The sequence below is a fragment of the Anopheles coluzzii genome, chromosome 3 (genome assembly GCF_943734685.1).
Source record: "Anopheles coluzzii chromosome 3, AcolN3, whole genome shotgun sequence".
Lineage (NCBI taxonomy): Eukaryota > Metazoa > Arthropoda > Insecta > Diptera > Culicidae > Anopheles > Anopheles coluzzii.
Genome location: NC_064671.1, coordinates 88,138,472 through 88,150,159, shown reverse-complemented (window position 1 = coordinate 88,150,159; position 11,688 = coordinate 88,138,472). Strand labels below are relative to the sequence as shown.

General features: G+C 50.3%; 1 protein-coding gene across 6 annotated transcripts; it reads left to right on the top strand.

Moving 5' to 3' along the window:
- The first annotated feature begins 165 nt into the window (after positions 1 to 165).
- On the top strand, positions 166 to 11,547 carry LOC120958780 (ubiquitin-like modifier-activating enzyme 1). 6 transcript variants are annotated; one of them, XM_040381783.2, is made up of 8 exons: positions 166 to 485; positions 1,544 to 1,599; positions 1,701 to 2,792; positions 5,449 to 6,498; positions 8,213 to 8,464; positions 8,547 to 8,855; positions 8,943 to 9,331; positions 9,405 to 11,547. In XM_040381783.2, exons 3-8 carry the CDS (start codon positions 1,893 to 1,895, stop codon positions 9,817 to 9,819), a joined length of 3,315 nt encoding a protein of 1,104 aa, XP_040237717.1. In that variant the 5' UTR covers positions 166 to 485; positions 1,544 to 1,599; positions 1,701 to 1,892; the 3' UTR covers positions 9,820 to 11,547. The 6 variants fall into 6 exon arrangements, with proteins under 6 accessions (XP_040237717.1, XP_040237713.1, XP_040237716.1 ...); XM_049609066.1 differs by having other exon boundaries at positions 186 to 257; XM_040381779.2 differs by having other exon boundaries at positions 1,544 to 2,792.
- Positions 11,548 to 11,688: the final 141 nt, after the last annotated feature.

Below are 11,688 nucleotides of genomic sequence, written 5' to 3'. Positions count from 1 at the left end.
ATTCAAATAACGCTACACTTTCACCACTCCAACGGCAAAAGCAACGAAAGAGCCGCCCGAGTGGTGAGTTTCAAATCAGACAGCCGGCAAAACGGCCGGCGGCTAGCTCGGTGGTAAACAAAAAAATATCGAGCCGCCGTCACGGCCTGTCACACGGCGCTCTATACCGCCCGAGCATCGAAGCCGCTTCATTAGCCCTCGCCGAGTGCAGTCGCTGCTGTGATCCGGAGCATAATTTTTGCACCTATTTTTCACCCGTGAGTGTGTGTTTGTGTCTCTCTCTGTGTATGTGTTGCGCTTCCGTTCTTTACCCTCATTCAACATTTACGCTCGAGCGGAAATCAAGCGCTTCCCAAACGGCTCGTCCCCAATCGGCCCCGTCGCGTGTGTGTAGGCTCTTCCCGTCCGAAACGACCGATGTCGGACGATGTTGCATTGATAGGATCGCGAGCAAAGCAGCAGTGCAGTGCAAAGGTGGACAATATGTAAGTAATCAGAGCGACGGGTCTTTGGCCGGTTGTTTAGACTTTTAGCGGTCGAGGCAGGGAGAAAATGGCGATCTATTGCTGATTGGCGAACGTTTTTCGATCAATCGGATAGGGCAGGACAGGGCTGGAAAGACAATTTGCAACAAGCAGTTGACAATGCATATGTTTCACCCCGCGTTTTTTGTGCGCTTGTGTCTGCTCTACCTCTGTGTGCGTGTCTGTGAGAGCGTTCGGTGTCTGGAAATAAGACGGAGCAAGTGAGAAATTTACATTCTTTTCGGTTGAAATCATCTTTTGCAATGGAATATGGGCTGCCAGTCAGGGTAATTCGCGTGTGTAGGTGAGGTGTAAAAGAACTGCATCCGAATGCCAGACATATCTCCATGTGCCCTTGCCCCCCGTTCCCGTCCACGTCCCTCCGTCATTTCGCTAGATGATCGTTAGCGAAAGGAAAGAAATGAACCGTGGCGTTTAAACATGCGCCTAAATGCTGCTTTGCCGGCAGCAGTCCCCGATCGAAGCAAGCCATTGTAAATTTTTCGGCAGACCGAACCGTGTGTTCGGCAGCGGGGGGCATTTTCCGTGCAGGCAGCACCAGAGGACAGACAGGAGCCGGTACGCGCGCGTGTGTGTGGGTTGGCCTGAACGTGTTAGAACGCTGTTAGGGGCAAAAAAGTATGTTCCGAGTTTCGTACATCGGTTTTAATTCTGTGTGTAGCCAGGGCAGAAGGCTGAATCAGCAGGAATAGAATGAAGTGACAGGCGATTTATGCGTGGAAATTTCCCAGCGGTGTTTTGCGATTCTGTGTGTACGCGAGCGTGCGTGCGTGTGTGTGTGTGTGTGTGCGGCTGTCTCATGAATTGCAGCCGCCGTCTGTGTCGCCTACTGCCAAAAGACGGCAAGAACAGTGCCGTCGTACTCACACACCACCGCACAGCAAAGCGAACGCAATTTGTGGTGCCGACACTGGCTTGTTCTCTGTTCTTTCGTGGCAATGACCAAGTGTGGTGTTTTAATGTAGCGGAACCGCTGTTTTCTTCCATTTTATTCGCAGCAATCGTAGTTAAGGAAGAGGGTAGCCGTTAGCAACGCGCAAAAACCGCACGCCAAGTGAGTGCGATTCAGCAGCAGCAGCTTTTCGTCCGGTCGTAGCAGGACCGAATTGTAACCTCAATCATCTTCCATCCTCCCCACGGAACCTCTTCCCGCAGAAGGACGCTTCATCTTCAACCCCATCGCACACCCCCTCGGTATCCACGAGTGTGTAAAAACACTGTGGTCGTCGGTGTAAAGAGAAGGAAAAAATCCCAGCGAGGAAGAGAGGGCGACCGCAAACAGAATCATCATCTCCGCGCACCCCCAGACACCTCCGTCTCCGTCACGGACGCACCCGGTTTGGCTTAATGTCTAGTGGTGAGTTTCGTGACAGCTTGGTCGATCCCCCAGCCGCCAAAAAGCGGAAGCTGCCATCGCCGACGCCGTCGCTGACACAGCCGCCCGAGCACGAGCAGCAGCCGTCGCAGCCGCCGCATTCGTCATCGCCCGCGATTGAGCGCTCTGCACCATCGTCGGCCGCAGCCGCTGCAGTAGTAGTAATGGCGACGTCCAATAACAATGGCTCCGCTCCCGTGCCGTCCGTGGAGAACAACAGCGCCGGGGGAGGTGGCGGCGGCGGCGGTGCCCAGGAAATCGACGAGGGGCTGTACTCGCGCCAGCTGTACGTGCTCGGCCACGACGCGATGCGCCGGATGGCCCGGTCGGACGTGCTGATTTCCGGGCTCGGCGGGCTCGGCGTGGAGGTGGCGAAGAACGTGATCCTGGGCGGCGTGAAATCTGTCACGCTGCATGACACGGCAGTCTGCACGGTCGGCGACCTGTCGTCCCAGTTCTATCTGACCGCGGAGGATGTGGCGGGCGGGCGCAACCGGGCCGAGGCGAGCTGCCAGCAGCTGTCCGAGCTGAACCACTACGTCCCGACCGTCGCCTACACGGGCGAGCTGACCGAGGAGTTTCTGCAGAAGTTCCGGGTGGTGGTGCTGACGCTGGCCCCGCCCGCCGAGCAGCGCCGTGTGGCGGAGATTACGCACCGCCACAACATTGCGCTGATCGTGGCGGATACGCGCGGCCTGTTCGCCCAGGTGTTCTGCGACTTTGGCGTCGACTTCACCGTGTACGACCAGAATGGGGCCAACCCGAGCTCGGCCATGGTGGCCAGCATTACGAACGACGCGGAAAGTCTCGTTACGTGCGTGGACGAGACGCGCCACGGGTTCGAGGATGGCGATTATGTTACCTTCACCGAGGTAAGTTATCTCTTCTTCCCTCCCCTAGTGCTGCTGGCGCGGTGGGGCCCCAAAACGGGGTGGCCATTGTACGTGTGCTTGTGTGTGTGTGTGTGTGTGTGTGTGTGTGGGGAACTGGAAAGCTAATCCATAGGTGGCGTATATGTGTGTGTGTGTGTGCACGCGAAAAGGGAGTTTGGTTCGTCGAATTTTCTAGTGCATTTCATGTGACAGAGTGAAAAATGAATTAGTGAAACATTGCGTGATGATGATGTGATTGGTGGTGTTGCATTGCGATATTCACCGCGCTTGGGGCAGAAAAAATACGCCTCTCGAGTACACAATGGGTTGTGGGGGAGCCCCGAGTGAAGACACGGTCGGCGATTGCTGTGTGCGTGCATTCGTGCGTTCGTGTATGCTGCCTCTTTGCCGTGTTAGCTGGTATGGTGAAATTTTGCCATAAACAACGGATGGAAAATCCTCCTTCCCCCATTTTAAAATCGCTCAGTACTCTTTCGAAATGAATTTTCTTCTTTTACTCCGCTTTTCTTTGGCCGCACTTGATGGTGGAGCCCGTGCACGCGTGTGTGTGTGTGTGCGCGCGTGCTATATCCAGGGTTGGTTGAAAACCGCACGCGCCTGTGTGTGTGTGTATGTGCGCGCTGTTGCTGTATGCGTGTGTGTGTGTGTGAGCGGAGTTTGGCTCCTATGTTACAGCAGAAGGGCGCGCAGCAGGGTGGTGGTTACGATGAAAAAGTCGGCCGGGGAGGAGGGGCGCTGTTGCTATAATATTTTCGGGGCTTTTTCTCTGTGTCGATGGAAACCGAAGACGGCCGACGGGAGAGAATGGCCACGAGCAAATGATGAGTCATGTGTGTCACACTTTTACTTTCCAATGCGCACGGCCTGCGTTTTGACGTTGGCTGTAAAAATAACGACGAGATAAGGAGTGCTCTGGCTGGCTAAAACCTCATGCACCACCTGCAGCCAAGCGCGGAGTAGGCTTTTTTTTCGCTTCTTCCTGTGATAGACCCATGAAGCTGACCTGATGATTCCCGTGCCCGTGGCTCGGTTTTTGTTATTTGCCAGCGGGTGAAACGGTGTGACGGGGTTGAAGGAGTAGAATATGCACAATTCGAATGCGTATTTTCAGACGCAGTGCAAACAAAAACCGCGATGTAATGTGGACAGCAGCAGCAGCACCACACCCCGCAATGCACCACACACTCGCTCTACCGCCTTGTACTACTGCCAAGAGCTGTGTGTTTCTCTTTGTTGTGTTGAAACTTCCTTGTTTCTCGCGTCGTCATCTGACATCATTCGTCGTCGTGATGATGATGATGATTATCGTCATTGCGGTTACCTCTAACCGAGCGAGACCTACACGTACGTGAAAATGCAGCTTTTGAGGGGAGCAGGGGGTGAGAGGGGGCGAAGGATGCGTAACGCTTTTTGGTGTAACAACACCCGTGCCCGTTGGACTGCTGCTGCACATCGCGGACTGTGATCGGTTTCTTTGTCCAATCTAGCCATGCACCGAGACAGAGACCGCTGAGGGTTGTAGAGCTATTGCAGAAAACAATTTGAAATGAAAATGAAATGTTGTGCTAATGATCGAACACAGACAGCAGTCGACTGTGGGCATGATTTGATTACGTTTAAAATATAAGTGTTTTTCTTTCTTTTTAAAACACATTTCGGAAAAAGTGAAACTTTTTATGAAACTTCTTTCTGAAATCCGGTCGTACGTCGATTTGATGTGTATCGACCATAGCAACGAGGCACGGAAAGTTTGCCTACTGGGTACACGGTTGCTACACATCCCAACCTCTCTTCACACGACCCACCCCCGGGAGTGGCTAATCGATCGTTTCGGTTACTCCTCCTTTTCAAGCGATTGCTCATTGCTTTGGCCGATGATTGACACCAGTGGGTTGCTGTTGGTTTGCTCAATGATATTAATTAAATTGCTACAGAAACTAGAACAGCACAGTAGGGGCAGCAACAACAAGAAGAAAAAAAAAACAAAATTAGTCAATCAATGGAAGTAATGTGCACTCCCCGGATTGTTGTACCACTAATGGCACATTACGCTCGAGAAGGTACTTGGTAAATTTAATTAGCGAAGCAATCGATACCCATTGTTCGCTGATAGACACACTGGCGGTATGGGCGCGAGGTGGCGAGAATTATGACGACTCCTTTGACACATGCTAATTAATAGTTTGGTCCATATAAAGGGCAGTGTTAGAATTTCGCAAAGAAATGTTGGAAGGTGGCTTTAAATTATTCCTAAAAGGTTATTCAAAATTGACACCTTTTTTACAAAAGATGGATCGTTAATTTCACAAGAATGTACGCACAAAATGATTTGGCCAAAATGATACAATTTTATATCAAAATGTAGACGCAAAACCAAAATCAAAATTAAATATTTCAAAGCAAACATTATATTCATCGATTACGATACTGCATGAATTTGCTGTAGTTTAAAAAGGCAATTATATTTTTTTAAAGTAAACACAACAACGATTTACTCGTTTTTTAAAGCCGCAAGCTATAAGCCTACATTTTGCTTTACCAAATTAAACACCACTGTTAAATAACCGTTGCACTGAAAAATAACAAATTAAATGTACGTATCTATCTCATTCTTCTCTGTCTCTGTCCTCTGTAGGTGCAAGGAATGACGGAGCTGAACGGTTGCGCACCGATGAAGATCAAGGTGCTGGGACCGTACACGTTCAGCATCGGCGATACGAGCAAGCTGAGCCCGTACCTGCGCGGCGGCATCGCGACCCAGGTGAAGATGTCGAAGCAGATGAGCTTCAAGTCGCTGGCGGAGGCGGAGAATGCGCCCGAGTTCATCATGACCGACTTTGCGAAGTGGGACCATCCGGCCAACACGCAGATCGCGTTCACCGTGCTCGGCCGCTACCAGGAGCAGCACGGCCGGCTGCCACGTCCCTGGAACGTGGAGGATGCGGCCGAGTTCGTGGAGATGTGCCGCAAGCGCGCCAAGGAGATGGGGGTCGAGGAGCTGAACGAAGCGATGCTGACCAAGTTCGCCAAGGTGTGCGCCGGCGACCTGTGCCCGATGAACGGTGCGATCGGTGGCATTACGGCGCAGGAGGTGATGAAGGCCTGCACGGGCAAGTTCACCCCGATCAATCAGTACTTGTGCTACGATGCGCTGGAGTGTCTGCAGGAGGCGGACCTCACGGAGGAGGAGTGTGCCCCGACCGGTTCGCGCTACGATGGGCAGATTGCCGTGTTCGGGCGCAAGTTCCAGGACGTGCTGGGTCAGCTGAAGTACTTCATCGTCGGGGCCGGTGCGATCGGCTGCGAGCTGCTGAAGAACTTTGCGATGATTGGCGTCGCGTCCAAGGGCGACGGTGAAATCATCGTCACCGACATGGATCTGATCGAGAAGAGCAACCTGAACCGGCAGTTCCTGTTCCGGCCGCACGATGTGCAGCAGCCGAAGTCGCGCGTCGCCGCCCAGGCCGTGAAGCGCATGAACGGCGACATTAAGGTGACGTCGCACGAGAACCGCGTCGGGCCGGAAACGGAGCGCTTCTACGACGACACGTTCTTCAACCGCTTGGACGGCGTGGCGAACGCGCTGGACAACATCGATGCGCGTATCTACATGGATCGGCGCTGCGTGTACTACCGCAAGCCGCTGCTCGAGTCGGGAACGCTCGGCACGCTCGGCAATATTCAGGTGAGTGGTGCCGAGCCCAGGCTGTTGTTTTTTGTTTTTTTTTTTTGCTGGGTAGGGGATCCTGTCTTCCATGAGATGTTGGATGGTTGCTTTTAGTTGTCTAAATTAAATGCAGGAAAAGAAAATACCTGTCTCTTAGTGTGAGAGCGTGAGTTTTGTTCTGCAACGGTGCAATGAAAACACACACACACGAGAAATGGAACAGTAGAACGAGATAAACGAAAAGTGTTTCTCCCTGTCTCCTATCAGATGCCAAAAGGATGTAGTTTGTTGGCGATCTCTAAATGACAGGCGACATTCTATTTATAATCAACGTAAAGCAATAGTGCGTCCAAATACGATATGCAGAAAAAATCAGTGCAAACTCCTGTTTTCCATGGGACGCTGGAATAAACCATTTCTAGAAGTCCATAATTAGGACAGGAAAAGCAAAGCTTTATCTTGAACCAAACATAATTCCTCCCTCTCTTGGTGGAATCTTGTGTGTGGTTCGATACAACATTATTTATTTATTTTTTAAATTAGTCAATCGTGTTTCTTCGAATGCATTTCCTCTAGTGGAACAGCCTTATCTAGGGCTAAAACACAAAATAATATTTAGAAGGATATTTAAATAATGTAAGAATGATGCATGGGCTCAAGACCAGAATGGACCGTGTCCCCATACGTAGGGTTGACTATGCTGCTATGGATAACTAGGAAGTGGCTGAAATTAAAGTACACTAGTGGTATAGGAAGGCCTAGGAATGATTGTAGTGCTACAGAAGAAGAAGAATGACTCGTCCAATGAAAGTACGTCTTACATGTATCGCAAGATGTATCCTGTTCTCCATGGGACGCCGGAATATTACTCCGTTTCTGGATGTCCATAATTAGGACAGGAAAAGTAAAGCTGTTTATTGAACCTTTAGTCATTGTTTCCTTTCTCATGGAAGCTTGTATATGGTATGATACAACATGCTATTAGGAAGCAATATTTTAGTAATATTAAACAGAATTAGATGCGGCCAATCGACTGTCCATCTTGCATGTAAATTAAGAATTAACCTGTTTTCCATGGGACGCTGGAATGTTACTCCGTTTCCGGATGTCCATAATTAGGACAGGGAAAGTAATGCAGTTTATTGATCCAAAATATCATTCCTTCCTTATTGATGGAGGCCTGAACGCGGTTCAATACAACATAGGATAAAGAAAGACGTTTTAATTCTAGTAAGAATTTTGTGGCCAATCGGCTGTCCATCCTGCAATAATGAATCTGTTTTCCATTGCATTATTGAACAAATCGTTTATAAATGTCTATCATTAGGATAGGGAAAGCAAAGCTCTATTTTGAACCAAATGTCATTCATCTGTTTTGTGGTGGTTTGGCCTTACCGTTCGATACAATATATTATTAGGAAGGATATTTTAATAGTAGATTAAGAAGAAGGATGCAGCCAACTAACTGTGCAACCCCGGGAATAACCTGTTTTCCATGGGACGCTGGATTTCAAAAACTTTTCCAGATGTCCATAATTAGGACTGGGAAAGCAAAGCTATATCTTGAACCAAAAATCATTCTCTCCTTTTTTGGCGAAAGTCTGTATATGGTTCGATACAACACAACGCTAAGATAGGATGTGATCATTATTTGACTTTCTGGTTCTTGCATTCATTCAGCTCCAGTTCATTAATGTGAATTAATGTTTTCAATTGTCTTTTTTTTACACAGGTGGTTGTACCATTTTTGACCGAATCGTACAGCTCGTCCCAGGATCCGCCGGAGAAGTCGATCCCGATCTGCACGCTGAAGAACTTCCCGAACGCGATCGAGCACACGCTGCAGTGGGCTCGGGACACGTTCGAGGGCATCTTTAAGCAGGTGGCCGAAAATGCGGCCCAGTACATCTCCGATCCGACCTTTATCGAGCGCACGCTCAAGCTGCCCGGCGTGCAGCCCCTCGAGGCACTGGAATCAGTCAAGGTAGGGCGGCGGAAAGATAGAAAGGGAGCGCACCAAAGGTGACGATTACACATTAACGCCATTTTATTTTATTATCACACAGAAAGCGCTGATCGACGACAGGCCGAAATCGATCGAGGACTGCGTGAAATGGGCCCGCATGTACTTCGAGGAGCAGTACTCGAACCAGATCCGCCAGCTGCTATTTAACTTCCCGCCCGACCAGATGAGCTCCACCGGCCAACCGTTCTGGTCCGGCCCGAAGCGTCTGCCGGAAGCGATCACGTTCGATCCGGAGGAGCCGCTGCACCTGGACTACATCTTTGCGACCGCCAACCTGAAGGCGGAAGTGTACGGCATTCCCCAGCAGCGCAACCGGGATGCGATTCGTAAGATTGTGATGACCATTGAGGTAAGTGAGATGATTTTTTCGATTCTTTTTTTTTGTCAATAACTATAACACACCTTGTCCTCGCACACGACGTGTTGTTTGCTCCAGGTGCCGAAGTTTACGCCACGCTCGGGCGTTAAAATTGCCGTCACAGACTCGGCCCTGCAGGCGGAGGAGAACGGCGGCGGCGGTGGCGGTGGCGCCGGTGGCGAAGATCTCGATCCCGATCGCATCGGCCGGTTGCAGAGCGAGCTGGCCGCGCTCGGCAAGCCCGACTTCACCATCACACCGCTCGAGTTCGAAAAGGACGACGACAACAATCTGCACATGGACTTTATCGTCGCAGCGTCCAACCTGCGCGCGGCCAACTACAAAATCCCGCCGGCCGACCGTCACAAGTCGAAGCTGATCGCGGGCAAAATCATGCCGGCCATTGCCACCACCACGTCGCTCGTGGCCGGGTGCGCTTCGCTCGAGCTTTATAAGCTGGCACAAGGGTAAGATAGGGAGAAAGAGAGAGAGTGAGGAGAGAGCATGAGTCGCTTAAAAACTTTGACTTCAACTCTACAGCTTCAACACGCTGGAGCGCTTCAAGAACGGCTTCCTGAACCTGGCCCTGCCGTTCTTCACCTTCTCCGAGCCGATCCAGGCGAAAAAGGCAACCTACTACGACAAGGAGTGGACGCTGTGGGACCGGTTCGAGGTGAAGGGCGAGCTGACGCTGCAGGAGTTCCTCGACTACTTCGAGCGGGAGCACAAGCTGAAGATCACGATGCTGTCGCAGGGCGTCTGCATGCTGTACGCGTTCTTCATGACGAAGCAGAAGCAGCAGGAGCGCCTGAACCTGCCGATGTCCGAGGTCGTGCGGAAGGTGTCGAAGAAGAGCATCGAGCCGCACGTCCGTGCGCTCGTGTTCGAGATCTGCTGCAACGACGAGGAGGGCGAGGACGTGGAGGTGCCGTACGTGCGCTACGTGTTGCCTTGAATAGCTTAAGTGGTGGCGGAGGCGCTAGAAGAAGGGGGGGCTGTGGTGGTGTGGGGGAAGTTTCGAGTACGGATTAATGTTTGTCGATACTGAAGAGAAATGAAAGGGCACGGAAGAGGAAGATAGGAAGAGGAGAGAGGTAAGAAGTAGAAGGGAAAATGCAACAATGAATAGCTGAACACGTGAATTAGGTAGAAAAGGAAGGGTTTGTACTGTCGTAAGCACAGAGAGCGTTGCACACCGAGCAAATTGCGCAAAGTGACGAACTTTCAACATGCTTGAGCGTGCATAAAACAATCGACAAGTGCAGTTTGTGCGCATTTTTCACCCATCCCTTCGATGAAGATCAAGCGGCTTGTGTCGAGTGGCCACCACCCAACCCATGATGGAAAGGTAACGCGTGTGGTGGTCGCCCTTGACCTCTAAATTCCCTCTTTTTCTCTCTCTTGCGGTGCCGTGTGTGGTATCACTTAGTATTTATTGTTCATTAATATTCCTACGCCCCACTTTTCCCTCTCTGGCCCAAGCGGGGAGAGGAGTCGTTGGCATCGCGATTCGAGCCCGATCTCGAGCAGAAAGGAAGAGCCGCGTGCGGGCGGGCGGTATGAAATGGGATTAGAGAAAAGGGTGGAAGTAAAATTGAACCCTCCCCCCTTTTTTTTTTGGAGACAAGCTACGTCGTGTCGAGGAAGGAGAGAGATAGCCGAATGAGAACAGCGGAACGATAATAAAAGCATAGCTTTTTTTTTAAACAAATAATGTTTTTTTACCGTACTAGATGTTTTTCTTCCGCGCATTGAAGAAGGAAAAGACGCAGAGTCAGTACATCAAATGAGTGGAGTTAGAAGAGAAAGGGAGAATAGAGAGGGATAGAAGAGAACGTGGATTGTAATTAGGAAGCGAGTTTTCGTTCGCGCGAGAGCGGTCAAAGTTTGTGTGGGTGCGTGTCGCGTCATCGCCGGTAAATCGGCACAGCAGCATAAGAACAGGTAGCTAATAAATTAGAACCGTCTTAGTACAGGGAAGGTGGCGACCTCTGTTGTTCGTGGCCGTAAGGTGTAGGGCGCAGTGGGTGTGGTGTGGTGCGAATGATTTCGATTTTTGTACTATAAACGTCCTCGATGCGATTGATTCAATTGCTTTATCGCGATTTTAATGCTTTCTCCCCGATGGAAGGATGGTTCTGGAAGAATGCTGCCCACACACACACACACGCGCGCGCGCGCACCGCTACAATTGAATCAAATAACGTTGAACCAGCATATGAGCATACGAGTTGGAGTAAAATAAAGAAAAGGAACATGGTGTAACAGAATAGCAGACAAGAGCATGTAGGTTGTTTAGTAGTAGTGAGTTTTGTTGCCTCTTGTCCCGTTGCATTGAGATAGAGGACATGAGGCGCTTACAGGCGGCTAGTTGGCCCATCGCGGACACTTCAGAACCCGGAAACCCGAAAGCCAATACTATATTCTGAAAATGAAAATGCCGATGGTGGAGGAGTACGTGCATCAATCGCGATAAAAAAAGTGCTGAGATGAGAAGGAGAGAAAAAAGTAAACACAAGACCCACACACACACACCCACACACCCACACATACAAAAGAAACAAGAAAAAACAACACAATTAGCTGGAAGGATAAGACTTACCCTTATAATCTCTGATGTGTAGCCGTGGGACGAATATGAAACGAAATGGCGTGAAATAAATTCATTATATTTTAAATTGAATGCTGAACTGAAGCTACCCCAAAGCACGAAGCGATTATTTGTTCCCCTGTGTGCGTGCGTGTGTGCTACACGCGTTGCGCTATTGCGTGTGCATGTGTGCGTCTGTTTCAAGCTCGCGTCCGATCGCGTCGATGAAGCTGC

Excerpts from the sequence above, each read along its gene's own strand:
- LOC120958780 (XM_040381783.2), top strand. The coding sequence starts at position 1,893 with ATGTCTAGTGGTGAGTTTCGTGACAGCTTGGTCGATCCCCCAGCCGCC. Across the intron at positions 2,793-5,448 it reads ATTATGTTACCTTCACCGAG|GTGCAAGGAATGACGGAGCT; the intron begins GTAAGTTATCTC and ends TGTCCTCTGTAG. Across the intron at positions 8,465-8,546 it reads AGGCACTGGAATCAGTCAAG|AAAGCGCTGATCGACGACAG; the intron begins GTAGGGCGGCGG and ends ATTATCACACAG.